This window comes from Lucilia sericata, unplaced genomic scaffold, assembly GCF_015586225.1.
Source record: "Lucilia sericata isolate MDLA Ls3-8-SP2 unplaced genomic scaffold, ASM1558622v1 Contig000490F_arrow, whole genome shotgun sequence".
Classification (NCBI taxonomy): Eukaryota; Metazoa; Arthropoda; class Insecta; order Diptera; family Calliphoridae; genus Lucilia; species Lucilia sericata.
The window spans coordinates 242705-261331 of record NW_023994504.1 but is presented as its reverse complement, the minus strand read 5'-3'; the positions used below and the strand labels follow the sequence as shown (position 1 = coordinate 261331).

Sequence of the window (18627 nt, the reverse complement as noted above, 5' to 3'; positions counted from 1 at the left end):
CCACCAATTTAATTAAACGTAACCTCAAACGATGTAAAAACAACGGTGTATATCCACTCGGAGACCATAAGGTCCATTGTGATTCCCTTCAAGAAGCGAAGATTCAAAAACAAAGAAGCAAAGAACACTACAAGACAAGAAAGTAAGAATATAGGTAAAGAGGAGAGATGAATGGAAAATGGGTCTATTCCTAAGGGGATACAATATCTGTCAAGTTCTCACCTAAGGAATAAATAAATAAATGATAGAGAAAATCCATGTCCCCTTATAAAGCACATTCAAAGAATGGCACCCAACACAATCTAACGACAAACAGTCTCATAATTTCCCTAAGGGCATTCCTACAATCTGCAGCCAGGTGCAAACGTACCATGAATATTATTCCGATCGAAAGTGGAATTGTTTTTCCTATTTTTCTTCTTAAAAAAAAATTCGCAATTACAAAGTGGGATTAAAATTTATTTAAGGTTATTGTTTTTTAAAGTTTTAATCGATTTATTTGCGATGTATGTAATAATTTCAAATTCGATCGGACAGACCCCTGAATTGCTTTTAATATATGTATATGAATTTAAATTTTATGAAATAAAGAAATAAAAAATGCAAGAAAATATTCTGAAAATTCTCAAATAAATCGTAAACAAGTTTAACAATATATTTTTAAATATGTAACTTTAAACTTACCTTATCTTTTTAAGGAAAAAATAGAAAATTAACAGCATATTTCTTAAATAGTTTGCATTTCAGATATCTTCTCTTGTAAAATACCAATAATATTAATATTTATATATTCGGTGATCTGTAAATAATAAATTATACACAAATAATTTTTTTTTTAAATACAACATTAACTTACTGTCATTCTCAATTCGAAATTATTATCTCCCGAAATGTTGATCTTTAATAAACTTGTTAAACGTTCGGCATATTTTTTTAACTTTTCCAACTCACGTTGGGTGTAGGAAAAATAGCTGCTATAACCGGCCTTTTTTAAATCATCATTTTTCCCATACACCACAGCATTGATTACAAAACCAAGACACTGTACCAACACAAAAACGATACGTATGTGTTCTTCCTCCTGCAAAAGTTCATCATCCAATTCTTCTAACATCTTAATCAATTCACTGAACTTATGAAAGGAGCACATTTGTATTTCTGTTTCTGTGATCTCACAAATCAATGTCCAAACCAAACATATAGCTATAGCACGTCCAGTTTCACTGGTCAACGATATGTGATGACTTATTGTTAATATGTTGAAGACAAATTCGATTCCTTCTGTTTGAAAGGCATTCCAAAGACGTTTCGTGGCCACATGCAACTGTAATTCATGAAAATTATGCACATATTTTACAAAAATTAGCTTATTCTTACATGCATTGGACTCAAAGTGTCGACATATTGGAATGTCTTCTGCAGAAGATGAGAGCGCCATTCGAAATTTTCCGGAGTGGCATTTATAAAATAAATCATAGAAGCGGCCACAAAAAGATTCGTAATTTCATCAAGATTTAATTCTTGGTTTATTAACAGATTACGGAATTTTTTGCAAATCTATCATATAAAAAAAGTAATTGAGTACTTTAAAAGTTGTTTTAAATATGTAAATTGTATACCTCTTCTATATCTTCGGTATGCTGCAAAAATTCGCATTTATCCGCCAAACATGTTTGGTTCATAAATTCTTGCAAAGTTGATAAGCTATAGGAAGTTTCAACTATCAAATGCATTCCATCATTTTTATCCTTAAATTCATCTGTATTAATGTTTTCCATAATTAAGAAATTTTATTTCAATATTTTTGATAATTTAAAGGAATAACAAAATGCTTGTCTTTTGCGCTTTATTTAATGTTTCTAATACAAAAGTCAACATTACCACATCAAAATTTATTAGCACAAGAGTGTACCCAAACTATTAAATTAATAAATGTCGTTGCCATATTTTCATTTTGTTCAGTTTTACTAATATTTTGCATATTAAAGAGAAAATATTGAAATATTGTTACTGACTACAAAGGCCGAGGCAAGAACACAGGGTATACAGAGGCGTCACGAGCAAAAAACTATTTCCCTCTCTTTCGCACAAAACGAATTCAATAATTTTTTTTAGCTGTATCTTATATACCTCTTCTCACCAAACAATTTCAAAATCAAACAAAAGCTGATTTTAGACTTTTTTAAATGTCAAAAGTGACACCTCTGTATACTTTGTGGCAAGAAGTCCAAGCAAAATTAATTATTTGTACTTGAGCAGGGTGCACTTATAAGGTGATTTCAATTCAACAGCTGATCACTCATTTTTTTTATTTGAGGTAGATTCAACTGTCAAAGTACACCATTTAGAGTTGCCACAATCCGAAAAAATATGTACATCTATCTAGGTATTCATTATATTTTTAGGACAAAAAATTACTAAATAAATTTTATATTCATTTTAATCCGTAGTAAATTTATGCGAAATACTCAAAAATTGCACAAACTATTTGTCTTAAATATGCATCTATTTTATCAATTATAGGGAACTTTTTACTAATCAATTGAGAGTACAAACATCCCACAATTGTAAATAAAATTATTAAAACTCGATTTTATCATAGATATCTTAATTTTTAACAACTTTCCATGGTAGTGGTTTGGTCACATTTCTATAAAGATCATTATATATTTCTTATACGACAATAGTAGAGACCTACACGGTATTATAAGTTCCCAATATTGACTGATACAAATAATATTATACATATTAATTTGTATTTTTGCTACTACTTACAATTTTGTAATCTAATACTAATTTTTTGTTATTTTAATTGATAATTTATTTACTTTTTTAATAAGTAAATAATAAATAATATTCTACCCCCTTATTCACAAACAAGATTTTTATTTTATAAAAGGTTTATAAAACAAAATTTCCATACAAAATACCGTTTATAAAATAAAAATTTTGTTTGTGAATAATTTTTCAATTCATGTATAATTTTTAATAAATTTTATCTTATAATACATATTTACTTTACGTGAAGAGATTTTTGGGCATGTGGGATTGTCTTTTTGTAAGGTAAATTAAAATAAAAAACACGGTGGCAACATGTAATTTTTTTGACAGAAGTATCTACTTTTGTTGTTTTTGTAGAATTGACTTCACCTTATAACACCCAATTTACACGATGATTTTTTTCATGTTTGCCCAGACGTCTGTTTTCATGTTTGTCGATGATTGGTGGTGAGCGGGGTAGAGAAGAATGGGGGGTAAGAAAACAAACATGATTTGGGATTTTTATGATTGTTTTTGACATTCCTCTCTAATTTGTTGATATTATGCTCATGTAAAAAAATAATTATGTCTTTTTTTTACATGAAAACATTCAAATTTGCATTAAAAAAATACTATAGCGTGTAATTAAATTTTTTTAAATCAAATTAAATGGTTTTTATGTTAAAAATTTCATTTTATTTTTATTACGAATAAGTAATTAAAAAGGATTATACAATTAAACATCAAAAATAGACATGCATATTTGCATGTAAAAAATCACCGTATAAATGTTCATGATTTTTTGGAAGATTCTCAAAAGAGAATTGGAAAAAACAGACGTCTGAAAAGTCTTCATGTAAATTGCGCCTAAGTTCACCCTGTACTTGAGTATAACATTATAATTGTATTTTTTAAGATACATGTTCATAGTTGCCAGATGATTTGGGTGTAAAATTGTCAAATTTCGAGGAAAAAATCGCCAAAATCGTCAACTAATTTTTCGAAATCGTCATTAAATCGTCAAAGCTATTTTCCATTTATATAATATACATGTTTGATGGCATTTTTACGATTTTATAATAATTATTTTAACTATTGAGAAATTTTTATCAATTTCGATAGATTTTAGTTTTGTTTGTTTGTACTTCAAGTTTGCTTAGATGCATCTGCAGCTAAGACTTCTTGGCTGAATCGAAAGATTATAACGCCAACACCAATTATTTCAGTACGACTAGACAGAATATCAAATTGAGTTTTTTTGGTTCTCCACCATAATCAAAATTGAAACTTAGGTTAAGTTAACACGAATACATATGGTCAACATGCGCTTCAAAAAACCGTAACTCGGTACAGTTATTCGACGGCACACATTTGACCAATGCGGTTTGAAACGTAAAACTCTCGAAAAAGGACGGCCTGATTGCCCTTAAGCGATAAGGGCAACTACTCACGACGATCTTCCTCCACCCAGAGCAGAATTACGAATGCATTTGTTTATTATATGTTTAATTTGGAAACTATGATTTTAAATACTTTACATTGAGTTCTTGCAAACTAACTTGATATGATCTCTAGTAAATGTATGTATATTAACTGTTTCAATTATGCGTATGCAAAACAAATTTCCTCCTTTAAATCAAATTTCCAAAAACACTACTCTCTCTACCCTTCTTCCCACAACCAATTATTCTAGATCCAATAACCCCTAAGTGCTAAAAAGAGAATATCTCAAAAATGTTTGAGTTCGTTATTACGTAAATCATTTGATCAATGGACATACTCTAAAACATTATAATGTTTGATTTCATTAACATTCTCATTGAATATTCTAAATACATCGATTTTCTTTAAAATTATAGTTAAAAAACTGATAAAATGTATTAAAATTAGTACAAAAATCCTATTTTAAAAAATCGTCAAATTTAGAGTTAAAATCATCAAATCGTCAACAAGCCATTTTTGACAGTGAAAATCGTCAAAATGACGATAAATCGTCAAATCTGGCAACAGTGTCCATGTTGCATATTTGATAATGCAGTTGTATGGGTATTGCAGTTTACAAGAATACGTATAACAAAATTTATAAAATATTCCTAAATTGTAAATTTTGGACATAATAACAATATTTTATACTTTTTAAAAGACTTAAATAATTAAAATATTTTTTATATTTAACATTTTCGCACCGACTAAAAATTACATAAATTTATTAATTTTATGTTGCATATGATTCTTTTGTAATGGTTTTTTTTAATATTTGTAGTGCTTCCAGATTTATAAATGAAAATATCTATTTTTTTAACAAAAAAAGTTATATATTATGTATTTTCTTTGGTGACACATTTCGACTTTTCTTATAGAATAATCAACTTTTTCTACAAAAAGCCAGTTGTTCGGAAGTTGACTTTAAGCGAGTAATTCCCAAAAACATTTCCCCAGATTTTATATTAGATTTGTTTGCCACTAGTTCTCAATTTTGTTTTCACAAAATACAACATTACAATCTAACGGTAAATAAAACAAAATTATCTAATAATATGAACTTCGATGCGAAGTAGATTAATCAAAATTTGTATTTATTTTTAAGCCACCACCACAATCAAACTAAAGATCAAAAGTTTATCAATGAGGACCACTAGCAGACACCATCCGACTAAATGAATGAGAAGAACCTAATCAACATGAAAAATTAATGAAAAAAGTCTCACAAAAGGAAAAGAATCCACGTCATGTAAGCACGCATTTATTAATTGTTCAATATATTTTAGAATAATTAATAATAATTTTTTTCTTTTTCAGTTTATTTCATACTTTCCTCCTGTTTATAATAATTTGCTGGTGTGGTGTACAAAAACAAAACAAATAGAAAAATGATGCATTTATCATTACGTCAAATACCAGCTGCTGTAAATAACAGAATAACCAAAGCGGCGTCACTTCAATTTAGATATTATAACAGTTTTGAGAATGTTAAACAAAGTAAAATTACTGGAACTTTGGGCAATCGCGTATCGAACCTCGCAGATACTGGTGTGTTTTGTGCCGGCGGTTATTCGACATTAACACGCACTTTACCTCAAGGAATATTTATTCAACAGCAATCTGCTTCAAATTATTCAACAGTAAGTGCTTATTGAACGTTATTATTTTCTTTTTAATAAAATTATTAATTAATTGTTAAAACGAACGTATTCAGTGTAAACAAAAAGAAACAAATTTGTCCAACTGCGTAAATTTTCTTACATTCAATATAACCTAACTACCGGGAGATAAAAGCAAAGTTTGTATCTCGTGCTTGTTTATCGTATTGTACATTTTATATTTTAATTTAAAAATGCAAAATAGAATTTTCATTTCCAAACTAAAACATAAATATTAAATTATATTTAAAGCACGTTTTTACTTTTGTTTACGAAATAATCATTAAGCTCTTTTATTCTTTCTACGAATTTGTACATGTTGATGTATATTTGTGCGTGAGTTTGTATGCCAGTGTATATATATATAACACTATAGTGTTTGAAAAACATGTGCTGATCAGACAAGAGATGCCATATGTGTGATCAATGATCATAATTGTTGTATTTTAAATAATGATTTAAGTATTAAATTTATTATAAATCAAGATCTTCAGAAAATAGCTTCTAAAAGAATTTCTATACAATTCAAGCATTTTCTTATCCGAATGATAAAATTAAGACTAATTAAAATGTTTAAAAAAAATACTAAGGCTGCTTTACATTTTTATACCCTACACTACTAGAAATATTGGTCCCACATCCACTTAAGAATACCCTTAAAGTATACCAATCGGCTCAGAATCACATTCTGAATCTATTAAGCTCTGTCCCTCTGTTTGTGTGTCCATGTAAAACTTGTGCGCACTCTATATATCGCAATTTTCAAGATAATTTGAAGACATTTGGCACATACTCTTCTTTTGACCCAAGGACCTATTAAAAATGGTTGAAATCGGCCCTTATTTCGCCTAGCCTCCATATAAGTTCTTTATTACATATTAGAAAAATAATCCACATTTTTAATATACTCACTGGTGTAGGGTATGATATGGTCTGCTATGGCCAACTATAGATTCTTGATTTGCATAAAAAAAATATATTAAATTGTTGCAGTCAATTTTCTTCTTCTTTGGATTCTTACTAATGGTTATTTATAAAAAAATCTAGGTATTTATTTTTAATTTACATTGAAAATATTTTTGTCATAGAAAAATAATTTTATTTTCGATAAAAATGGAAATCTGCGGCAGGGAACATAAAAGTCCTTTTTGCCGAAAAAACTATATAAGGAATTGGTTACACATTCGATTCCGAGGGAATTTTATGAACAACCTAATTAAAAAAGTTGAATAAAATCTATTTATTTAGTAGATAATAAATTAAAAAGTAGTGTGTAATCCTCGGTTTTGTTTTTATCAGAATAATATCTCTGAAGTTGCATATATCGACTGGAAATTTTGGGATAATTTTTAAGAATGTTTCTATAAAATTTCTGAAAAAAAAAAACTTTTAATACCTATAGCTTTTTTCGAATTGATTTAAACCCGATTTTGTTGCCCATGGGTGCTGCATATGCATAAAAAATATACATACATATGTACATAATATGTACTTACATATTATGTAAGTTGTCGAACAAAAATTAAGTTCCATTATAATTTATATTTTTTATTATTTATAGTTATATAGCGCCTTTATCTGGCCAACAATTTATTTACAGTGGTCGACAAAACAATGGAAACTTTTTCAAATATTTCAGAAATGGTCCAAATTCTAAAATTGTTATTAATGTATTATTAATGGTTATTAATTTTTATTTGTATTCATATATTTACCAGAACTAACAAAAAACCAAGAACATAATTAATTAAATTCAGTAAAAAGAAAACCAAATAACGATTATTTATTATTATGGTACTGACAAAACATTTGAAACTTTTGAACTTTCACAGAAAAGAAGACTATTACTAAACAAGTAAGAGAGTTATATTCGGCTGTGCCGAATCTCATATACCCACCATCAAACCGTATGCCGTAAAAGGAATGCTCCCCTATAAACATCAGGGTGATATTTGGAATATGCAATTATGGACCGAGCTCTTTTAAACTAACAAAATATTAATTTTTAAAAACCAAATATTTTAGTTAAATTTTTATACCGTGAGCGTATGAGTAATTTTCTGAAGAGGACTTTTATATGCGTCAATTATGAACCGATACTCATAATATTTTGTACATAGATTTCGTTTGTATAGAAATTGTTTATGCCAAATTTCAGCGCAATACTCGTATTTTAAATAAAATTGGTAGAGCGATTTTGGTTCGTAATAAACTTACTTATACCGAATTTCATCGCTATACCCGCATTTTTGGGACAGTAATGAGTGTTAAAGCCATTTTCAGAAGGGGACCTTATATGGGGGGTAGGCTCATTTATTTGCCGATCCTAAAAAAAATTGATTAAAAGGTTTTGGTTCGTAAGAAACTTACTTATACCGAATGTCATCGCTATACTCGAATTTTTGGGCCAGTAATGAGTGTTAAAGTCATTTTCTAAAGGAAACCTTATATGGAGGGTAGGGTCATTTATGGGCCGATCCTAAAAAAAAAATTGGTAGAGAGGTTTTGGTTCGTAAGAAACTTACTTATATCGAATTTCATCGCTATACTCGCATTTTTGGGCCAGTAATGAGTGTTAAAGTCATTTTATAAAGGGGACCTTATATGGGGGGTAGGGTCAATTATGGACCGATCCTCAAAAAATTTGGTAGAAAGATTTTGGATCATATGATACTTATTTATGTCGAATTTCATCGCTATACTCGTACTTCTAAAGCAGTTATGCCCGTTAAAGCTGTTTTTTGGAGGTCCATTTGTATGGGGGCTATCCGAAAAAGTGGACCGATATTGCCCATTTTCAATACCAAACAAACCTTAGCAATAGAGAATATTTATGCAAAATTTCAACTGTCTAGATCCTCTCGTGTAGTCCCTATCGTGATTTCAACAGACAGACGGACAGACGGACGGACGGACAGACGGACAGACGGACGGACATGGCTAGATCGTCTTAGAATTTAATAAGGACCCGAAATATATATACTTTTATGGGTCTATGACCAATATTTCGATGTGTTACAAACGGAATGACAAAATCAATATACCCCCCATCTTTTTTGATGGTGGGTATAAAAATATACAAATAACCGTGTAAAAAGCATCGTGATTTACAGTTATTTCAAGGTATTCTTCATTTTAATAATTTTGTAAAAAAAATTTTTGTAATTTTTTAGCAAAATTAATTTTTTATATCATCAATTAAAATGGCTAGAGTTAAGATTTAAAAACCAAAATAATTAACGATTTTAATACTTCTTTTGATATTTTACCTAATATTTGTTGATCTTTTATAAATATTTAATGAATAAATCAACACTTTCAAAAATATTAAGAAATTTCATGAGAAAGATACAGTGAAAGTTTAACATACTGGTTGAAGACCTCATAAAACGGATCTAATAAAGGATAATTTGATGACAATAGAATTCGAAAACTTTCAAAAATTAACCCTCAGGGGCAATTATTATTATAAAGTTCGAAATCAGTACTCCTATGGTTAGTCACATGGAAAATAGGACTGGTCTTTGTTGTAGTCACCCTGCGTGAAAATCTCTTAGTTTTAGAAAGAATCGTACTACTCGTTTTCTCTTTGCCAAAGATAATCGAATCAATATGAAATAATGCCCTTTTATTGGACGTGTCCAAATTCAATTTGAGAGGCCAAAGGGGAAAGATACTAGACCCGAAGAATATTAAGTTCAGCGGTGGCAAAATTATGGTATAGAACTGTTTTTCAGGGCAAGGTATTGGTGGAAGTCAATTATAAAAAGATACTATGTGTGGTATAAAATAGAGATCCATTTAAAAAAACATAAAGTATTCCTCCGCTGTGGAAACTAGGGCCCTAGTTTGGAGATTTCAAAAGGACAATGACCCTTAAAGCCAAATTTTGAGTTGTAATCGAGCGGTTAAACTCGAAAGTGATACCTGTATTGAAGTGGCCTGCCTATTCACCAGATCTCAATCCCATAGAAAGTCTATGGGAAACAGTAGTTCGAAGACATGGACTCAAAAGTCGTCCTTCCAGGTGTAATTGGAAGGACGATTTTTGGGTTGCGGTTATAAGGGAATATCTATATTTTTCGAATGAAATTTTTGACTCAATTATTGTTCCAATGCATCGCCGACGTCAAGCAGCAATACAAAGTAAAGGACACCCAACTATATTCTGAGTTACTGACAAGTTCTGACCGTTTTTGTTACGATAATACCAAAGTTTCCATTGTTTTGTCAGTAACAGAAAACCAAATACTTTAATCTTGTTTTATTTTTTCAAAATTTAATGAATTATTTTCATAGATTTTTATTAATTTAAATAAATATGGATATATACAAATGAAATACTAAAAAAAATAAAATTTGTTTAATAAATTTTTGGGTTTTGAGTCCATTTGTAAAAATTTAGAAAAAGTTTCCATTGTTTTGTCGCACACTGTATATTGGGTAGATTTATTACCACGCATTTTGAATTTGAATAACTATAGAATAACTAAAGGCGGGCTTGTTATTAGAACAAAAAAATAATAAAGTGGGAATGATATAAAAAGTTGTTTATTTTAATTTTTATGGTTTTTACATGTATTAGTATATTAATTGAAAGTTAAATTTTTTATAAGCTGTTCAATTCCAAACAAACTTATGTAAAATATTATTGTAATTATGGATTGTTTGTTTGCCTTATTTATATTTTATTTTATTGTTATTATTTTATTTAGATAAACTTATCAAAACCAACCCGTATTGTTGAAATATGATACAAATTATTAAATACAAGCCAATTTGCATTCTTTGCAACAAAAATCTCAATGGTGTAGTGTATTGAAATATAGAAGATGTTTGCAAAAAAATAAAAAAAATGTTATGTCCCTAATGTACATATATGAATGTACGTACGTACATACATACATATTTACCCGAAAAATTTTTATTCTTAAAATAATGTGAATTTATGTATGAATGTCACTGCCCATCTATCTAAAAAGATGGACCTATGAAATAAAGAGCATTCGTTTATAGTCCATACAAAGTTCTCACCAACAATTAACATTAACAAAATACATGGTTTTTAGCAATTCAATCTGGATTTTTTAATAAACGTTTACGAGATAGGAAAATCTTAAATTTAAACTTTTGAAATTTCATTTGATAAGAATTAATTTCGGCGATTTTTAATCATTTAAAAAAAGAACAAACAAAAAGTCTTATCAGAATTATTTTTTAAAAGTATAAAAATTTTATAAAATTAATTTAGTTGCAAAGCGGTGGTCTCCGAAAAACAATCAATTATTTATACGTTGCCAAATACATATCGAACTTAAAGGTATCATATTTTTTAACACAATTTTAATAGGGGCAAACATTATATTTTTATTAAATCTTAATATATTATTTAAGACAAACAACTATCTCCTTAGGGGGTTTGTTTTGTTTCTATCCAAAATACGACTCGTACGACTGACGCAAATTATCAGTCTCAAAATTATCAACATTTTAACCTCTGATCTTATATTGGAACTTGTTGTCATTTAAATATGAACAAATATTTTTCAATTTTTGCAAAATGCAATTTCTAAAAACAATAATATATTATTATAAATCATGGAAAAATTACATTTACATTTGTAATCTGGAAATTGAAAAGACAACATCTATTAATTTGTAAAGTTCTAAGACAAAATTATAACTTTAACAAAATGTTTAAGAAAACGCTACCTAAAGTAATTGAAAATCTTAAAATATTTACACAAATATTTAATAATAATATTTTTTGCAGATGTCTGGAAATGCCAAAATTTTACAAGCATCCATTAAAGAGCTTGATCCCGAGCTTTTGGATTTAATCAAGGATGAGAAACAACGTCAAGTTAAAGGCCTTGAAATGATTGCTAGTGAAAATTTCACTTCATTGGCTGTTTTGGAATGTTTGGGTTCTTGCTTGCATAATAAATATTCCGAAGGTTTACCTGGCAAACGGTAAGTTGGAAATACTAAAAGTTTCAAATCAAACTGGGTACTTTTAAAATTATTTTTATGAACTTTTTCTGTAGAATTTATAAAGTAATCAGCATTTATTTTTTTTTATTCATTTGAAATTACTTTTGCGTTTCTTTTATAAATCTTAGGCTTAGTTCTTAGGACTCAGTTTTAATTAGACATAATCGTATAAAAATACAATTTAAAAACAGATTCATACTAATCGTACTAAAGTCAAACTCATTGCATACTTGTTTTTCCTTCTTTATAAAAATACTCCACAATTCCGGCGTACAAATCTTAGTCATCACCGATCGACACATGCTTAAATTAATTAAAGTACTAATTAAGATATCGATTGAACACTAATTGGACATATCATTTTAATACTTGATAATTCCAAATGCGGTGGAAAATTTTCACAATATAAATTTGTGTGTTGTTTCTTTTTAGCTACTACGGCGGTAATCAATTCATTGATAAAATTGAAGTGTTGGCCCAAAAACGTGCCTTGGAAACATTCAATTTGAATCCCGAAGAATGGGGTGTAAATGTACAGCCCTACTCTGGCTCTCCAGCTAACTTCTCCGTCTACACTGGTTTGTTGCAACCCCATGATCGGATTATGGGTTTGGACTTGCCCGATGGTGGACATTTGACTCATGGCTTCATGACTGCCAACAAACGTATTTCAGCCACTTCCATCTTCTTCGAATCGATGCCCTACAAGGTTGATCCTAAGACTGGTCTCATCGATTATGATGGCTTGGAGGCTAATGCTAAATTGTTTAAGCCTAAAGTTATTATTGCTGGCGTATCCTGCTACTCCAGATGTTTGGATTACGCTCGTTTCCGTAAGGTTTGCAATGACAATGACGCCTACTTGTTTGCTGATATGGCTCATGTTGCCGGTTTGGTAGCAGCTGGCCTCATCCCCTCACCATTCGAATATGCTGATGTAGTCACCACCACCACACACAAGACATTGAGAGGACCTCGTGCCGGTGTTGTATTCTTCCGCAAGGGTGTACGCAAGGTTAAGCCCAATGGTGATAAGGTTATGTACGATATTGAAGATCGTATTAACAACGCCATTTTCCCCGGTCTCCAAGGTAAATTTAAATATTGCCCGAAATTTTGAACGGTTACTTAATTGTATCTATCAACCCATAGGTGGTCCCCACAACAATACCATTGCCGGTATTGCCACTGCTTTCAAGCAAGCCCAATCTCCTGAATTCAAGGAATATCAAACCCAAGTTATTGCTAATGCTCGCCGTTTATGCGATGGTTTAATTAAGAAGGGCTACAGCATTGCCACTGGTGGCACTGATGTTCATTTGGTTTTGGTAGACTTACGTAATGTTGGTTTGACTGGATCTCGTGCTGAATATATTTTGGAAGAAGTCAATATTGCCTGTAATAAAAACACTGTTCCTGGTGACAAATCAGCCATGAATCCTTCCGGTATCCGCTTGGGCACACCCGCTTTAACCACCCGTGGTTTGGTTGAATCCGATATTGATGCTGTGGTCGAATATATTGATGCTGCTCTTAAGATTTGCGGCGAAGCTGTTAAGGTTTCCGGTCCAAAATTGGCTGATTTCCACCACACTGTACACAACAATCCCGAGATTCAAGCTAAAGTAGTTGCCTTGCGTTCTGAAATCGAAAAATTCAGTGAAAAATTCCCCCTACCTGGATTTGCCGAACTTTAAATATGTGTTATTTTAATTTGACTTTAACACGCCATCATAGTTTTAAGTTATAAAATAAAAACATTATTTTTTTAATAAAATCTTATATTTTTTAAAATGCTCTGGTGCTTTTCTGTCTAAATAACAAATAATTATCATATGTGTTGCTATTGCTTAAAACTTATTCCATAAATTCCATTTTAATACACTCTTTTGTGGGTTTCATGTCACGATGAAACCTAGAGTTGTGTGTCGATAATGACCATTTTGTTTTGAAGCCCTTGTGGCAGACGGAGCAATCGAATTCCTTGCCCATTATTTTTGAATGCTTCGAGGCTATATGGCGTCGCAGTGCATTGGGCGAATTCAACTTTCTCTTGCAGATTTTGCACAATAAAAATTTACCTAAAAACGAAGAACAAATAAAAGTGATAATATAATTACAGTTGAAATTTTATTTTCATTTCTATTAAATTTTTATATTTTAAATAAAATTACATTTTATAATAATTTGCAAATGTGTCGGATTTATGTGTTCATTTTAAATACATATTCAGTTAAAATGTCTTTCCAATGAGGTTTACATATATAAAAAATTAAAATTTATTGTTTTATTTTAATATGGCTTTTTTATGTACATTTTCTTTTATTTTCAAAGTTTTGCAATTAATTTTTTTTTGAAATTTTTTTTTTTATTTCAAAAATTTATTTAAAAAATATATTGCCGTTAATAAAAATATTAACTATTCGTGAAAACACCAAATTTTAACAAAATGCTACTGGCTTGCAGACTCTGTTCGAAAACAAGAATATTCGAATATGTTTACAAAATACATTCATTGTATTTCTAAGACTTTTTCTTTTGAATCAAAATGCTTTTCCTAAAACCCTTTAAAGATCTCGAATATTACTACAATTTTGAAATAGTTTTGAAAATAATTCCATTTTAATAAAATCAACGAAATCATGTTTTCTTTTCCTACGATATTTGTTTATAGATTTACTTTACTTTTTCCTGGATACTGATATCTACTTAATAAAATTTTCTTTGAAAATAAAATACGTTGAATTTTTGGAATCATTTCATTCGAAACGAAATACGCAATCAGTACTATATATGAATTAAGAGAAATTATAATAAATATGATACATAAATACAACTTAATTTTAAATGTATTTTCATTTGTAAACATAAATTCATGTGTTAAACAACTTTTCACATTGTATAGAATTTATGAAGTTTTTAGGAGGGAATTTAATTAAAAATATGTTTGTATTTCAATGTAAACAAAGGAAGAGGGAAAATATAACTTTAAAATTAAAAGAAATAGAAAAATAGTTAGTATTTACATTAAACTACTTAAATTTTAAACTGTGTGTGTATTTATAATATAGATTTTATTTCATATTTGTAATTTACATACAAACTACATTAAATTATGTAAATGTTTTTGTTTATAATTCAATATGGTTCAACATAACACTTCAGTTATTATTCTCTAATTTACGAAATTCTTTTAAGATTTAAATTGAATAATATTAATTTCTATAGATATTTTCTGTTTTTGCGGAAATAGCTTTAGTTTGTTTTTTATCCTTCTTTAAAATTAGATTTGTTTTTTTTTTTAATCATATATGGCGACTAGCTTCTTAGGATGAAATATTTACACTCTTTAACTATTGATCAGTTTTCCGTCTTAAGGGCCAACTTTTGTTCGTGTGAAATGCGTATGTGCTCACGTAGGCTGTATTTGTTTTTGAAATTTTTATTACACAATTCACATTTACGCGGTGGCTGTGGAGTATGCTGGGTACGAATATGTCTCCAAAGATTAACTGTTGTTATAACCATTTTGCAAAATTGACATTCTGTCCATTTGTTATTGGGTAAATCTAAAAATATACAGAAAGAAAAATGAAGAAACAACCAACAACAAAACATTTCATTTTTATAGTTTTTTAATAAAATTTCATTAATTTAGCAATCTTAAGTGCCAATTCTTAGATGTCGAACTTTTATGAAAATCACCCAACAAAGTATGTTCGAGTGATTTCCATATTAAATGTTCATAGAGTAAACAGGCACTAAATGTTTTATAAAACTGGATTTTCTTTTACAAACAATTTTACAACACATAAAACCAAAATAAGAGAAACAAAAATTATATGAATCAAAAATAGCACACAATAAACAAAACAGTTCAAATAAATATTACAAGCTTTTACTTTGGAGACATATTCGTTGTTAGACACAAAGATAACTTTTTCTATGAATTCTTGTACTACTACGTGGAACAGAAAAAAAAATAAATCATAATATTTATAAAAAGATAAACTGATGTCTATTATATTTATATATATATAATACTTAAATAAATAAATATGTAAGTAAATTAATATGTTAATCATTAAAGTAAAAACTTTTTAATTTTTACTAAAAAATAAAATTGAAATTAAATGTAAAGGTACTTTTAAAAGTAAAATAAAAGATAAATTTACTAACCTGTTGAACTGACTTTATTTTCAGTTTTAATTGTTGACAGCACATTTGAACTGGAGGTGGTTGTATCATCTAATGCATTTTGTGATGTACTGGTTGATGTGGTGGTTGGATTTAATAAACGGCCTAAAAAATAAATTAACACATAGTTTATTTAGTGAAATTTTACATTTAGTTTATATCTTACCCATTTCGAGTGTCATTTCTGAATTATCTCCTTGATGAAATTTATCATCTATTTCAGATTCTGTTAATATCTCGTATTCTGAAGGATATTGGGCAACATTCTGACCACTATTTGCTGAATCTTGATTATTTCCCGGTGTCCCACCAGCATCTGAAAGTCGATCATCTACTTCACTTACTATATATTCGGGTATATCCATCTTTATGGTTCCTCTTAAAAGTGTCATGTCTGCAGCTAGAATAATATTTAAGAAACAAAACAAGTAAATTTTTTAGTTGAAATATATTCTAAAAATCTTTCAATGTCCCTTAAAAAAGAACTTGGCCTAAAGCCGTAATTCAACTATATTACAGTTATTAAAAACAGAAAATTCCATTTAACTTTTGAAGAAATATGAAATTGTTATTACGATTAACTTACTCTTCACAATAGTTTGTTCGTCCACCGTTTCCGTTGTGTAAATATTGTCATCATCATCGGAAAATGTTATTTTACGTTTTTTCATCGAATTGCCTGTGGTGGCCGGCAGTGTAACTATATTTGCACTCAATTGTGTTGGTTGTGTAGTCACTTGAACTTGTTGGGTTTGGGATGATTGCTGATGGTGTTGGTGCTGTTGTTGTTGAACTTGATGCTGGACCTGTAACTGTTGCTGATGTGTGTGTTGATGTCCCGTTACAGTGGTAACTTGATGAGTTGTCGCAGGTGATGTATTCTGATGTACTTGTATGTGCTGGATTTGTGTTTGAACATGATGATGCTGCTGCTGTTGTTGTTGCTGAGGAACTGTTGTAGTCTGAGTTTGCGTCTGTAGCTGCGGAATTTGTATTTGTTGTGTGGTGGTATGAAGCAGGGGAATATCAATGGTTTGAGTAGCGGTTGTGGCATCATTTACAGCGCGTATAGTGCTGGGTATGGATTTCATTAATTTCTGTTCTTCAATGAGTGGGGTTGGTGGTTTTGGTTTCTCTTTTTCTTCAGCTGTCAGACCCTGGACTGCCAGCAGTTCAGCGGTTTGTAAAAATGATTGAAGAGCCTCTTGTTGAACGTTAACTTCGCCCTGCAATTACATCAGATTTAAAACTTTTTTCTATTAAATTTCTTTTGTCAGCTTACCTGGTACATAAACTCTATAATTGAGTTGAGATCTTCATACTTAATAAATTTAAATATAATAACAGGATGCGGATGGGGATTTTCGGTAAATATCTCCTTGAAATACGAACTGCAAGCAGATAAAACAACTTTATGGGCTTTAATTTTGCGGCCGTCACACAATAGACTGACGTCGACAAAGTCATCGTTGACACGATGATTGTCCAGAGCATAAGTTAAATGACGAAAGTAGTTGTTCCAACGCAGTGAATACTGTTGAGGCGCTGACATTGTGTAGCTGTCTATGGCTATTGCTGCTGTTTGGAAGATGTTATCGTATAAATGGCTTTCACTTGATTACCATTGATTACTATTGGCCAGTTCGATAATGTTTTTCAATTATTGTCTGTTTGATAGAAAATCCAATTAAAACATTGGATTTTTTTTGTAGTTTATCTTCCTTTTTCTTTTCACCCCCGTAAAAAATTTTCTAAATTAAAGTGGTAAAATTTAATACACTAGTGACACTTTTCTTTAATTTTTCTTAGAGATCTTCTTTATATCGCATTGTAAAATATGCCAATTCGATGCAAATTTTCAATTTATTTGTTTATTTTGATTTTTCTTGTATTAATGCAAGAAATTTTTTCTGCGTGAAAAATATTTATGTACGCTTTAAGTAAAAGTGTTGCCAACAAAGTTGTTGGTTTATTCGGCTGTCAAAATAAGAAAACAACTGAAACGGCATTATCGACGTTAATGTAGACGCCATGTTTGGAAAACACTAAAAATATATTAGCGTTGTATAACAATAATGTTTACGTTATTTCAAATGTATTTATGTTGAAAAAAAACTAACTAAAATGTTAAAAATATTAAAACTCTAAATTTATATTAAAGAGCTGAAATTAAATTTCAAAACTTTTTTGAAACATTTTATATTAAAACAAACCCGTTTAATTTTAAGGTTTCTTTTTTAATGTATATGTGTATGTTTAAATGCTATGTATATGTATGAATATTGGAAAAAGGGAAATGAATATTGGTAATTTGTCGAAAATGTTATTTTTATTAAATAATTTCTTTAAAAATGTCGATTTTTTTAATGTAAATAATTGACCAAGTTTATTTAGGAAATAAATAAAATAAAAATAAAAAAGATAGTGGATTTTTTGAAATAAGAACTAATAATAGAGAGTTGTTTTGAATAAGAGAATATTATCATTGAAAATAGGGATTCTTTTGAAATAAAACTAATAATACGGAGTTTTTCAT

General features: G+C 29.4%; 4 protein-coding genes across 9 annotated transcripts in view; 1 reads left to right on the top strand and 3 right to left on the bottom strand.

The window, feature by feature from the left end:
- LOC119605481 (protein tramtrack, alpha isoform) overlaps window positions 1-796 on the bottom strand; it is a 44727-nt gene extending 43931 nt beyond the window's left edge. For all 3 annotated transcript variants that reach the window (XM_037958614.1, XM_037958615.1, XM_037958612.1), the window contains exon 1: window positions 685-796. The gene's annotated coding sequence lies outside the window, so the exon portion shown is untranslated. The remainder of the gene's footprint in view (window positions 1-684) is intronic.
- LOC119605482 lies at window positions 722-1926 on the bottom strand. The gene is made up of 4 exons (XM_037958616.1): window positions 1620-1926; window positions 1378-1557; window positions 857-1324; window positions 722-799 (listed from the first exon to the last, which is right to left on the bottom strand). The coding sequence occupies exons 1-4, from the start codon at window positions 1776-1778 to the stop codon at window positions 728-730; spliced, it is 879 nt and encodes a 292-aa protein (XP_037814544.1). The 5' UTR covers window positions 1779-1926; the 3' UTR covers window positions 722-727.
- Window positions 1927-5119: 3193 nt separating this feature from the next.
- LOC119605479 (serine hydroxymethyltransferase, cytosolic) lies at window positions 5120-13688 on the top strand. Of its 3 annotated transcripts, XM_037958607.1 has the most exons (6): window positions 5120-5270; window positions 5348-5491; window positions 5560-5882; window positions 11674-11873; window positions 12327-12985; window positions 13047-13688. In XM_037958607.1, the coding sequence occupies exons 3-6, from the start codon at window positions 5631-5633 to the stop codon at window positions 13589-13591; spliced, it is 1656 nt and encodes a 551-aa protein (XP_037814535.1). In that variant the 5' UTR covers window positions 5120-5270; window positions 5348-5491; window positions 5560-5630; the 3' UTR covers window positions 13592-13688. The 3 variants fall into 3 exon arrangements, with proteins under 3 accessions (XP_037814535.1, XP_037814537.1, XP_037814536.1); XM_037958609.1 differs by lacking the exons at window positions 5120-5270; window positions 5348-5491; window positions 5560-5882 and adding an exon at window positions 11088-11220; XM_037958608.1 differs by lacking the exons at window positions 5120-5270; window positions 5348-5491; window positions 5560-5882 and adding an exon at window positions 11321-11617.
- LOC119605480 (modifier of mdg4) lies at window positions 13669-18060 on the bottom strand. Of its 2 annotated transcripts, none has more exons than XM_037958610.1 (5): window positions 17374-18060; window positions 16678-17317; window positions 16258-16491; window positions 16074-16196; window positions 13669-13975 (listed from the first exon to the last, which is right to left on the bottom strand). In XM_037958610.1, exons 1-5 carry the CDS (start codon window positions 17641-17643, stop codon window positions 13752-13754), a joined length of 1491 nt encoding a protein of 496 aa, XP_037814538.1. In that variant the 5' UTR covers window positions 17644-18060; the 3' UTR covers window positions 13669-13751. The 2 variants fall into 2 exon arrangements, with proteins under 2 accessions (XP_037814538.1, XP_037814539.1); XM_037958611.1 differs by lacking the exon at window positions 13669-13975 and adding an exon at window positions 14011-15463 and having other exon boundaries at window positions 17374-18059.
- Between the last annotated feature and the right edge of the window lie 567 nt (window positions 18061-18627).

Coding starts and splice junctions, on each gene's coding strand:
- LOC119605482 (XM_037958616.1), bottom strand. CDS start 1,778: ATGGAAAACATTAATACAGATGAATTTAAGGATAAAAATGATGGAATG. Junction 1,325..1,377: donor ACACTTTGAGTCCAATGCAT/GTAAGAATAAGC, acceptor CATGAATTACAG/TTGCATGTGGCCACGAAACG. Junction 800..856: donor ATTTCGAATTGAGAATGACA/GTAAGTTAATGT, acceptor TATTATTTACAG/ATCACCGAATATATAAATAT.
- LOC119605479 (XM_037958607.1), top strand. CDS start 5,631: ATGATGCATTTATCATTACGTCAAATACCAGCTGCTGTAAATAACAGA. Junction 5,883..11,673: donor CTGCTTCAAATTATTCAACA/GTAAGTGCTTAT, acceptor TATTTTTTGCAG/ATGTCTGGAAATGCCAAAAT. Junction 11,874..12,326: donor GAAGGTTTACCTGGCAAACG/GTAAGTTGGAAA, acceptor GTTTCTTTTTAG/CTACTACGGCGGTAATCAAT.
- LOC119605480 (XM_037958610.1), bottom strand. CDS start 17,643: ATGTCAGCGCCTCAACAGTATTCACTGCGTTGGAACAACTACTTTCGT. Junction 17,318..17,373: donor TTATAGAGTTTATGTACCAG/GTAAGCTGACAA, acceptor ATGTAATTGCAG/GGCGAAGTTAACGTTCAACA. Junction 16,492..16,677: donor CGAACAAACTATTGTGAAGA/GTAAGTTAATCG, acceptor ATATTATTCTAG/CTGCAGACATGACACTTTTA.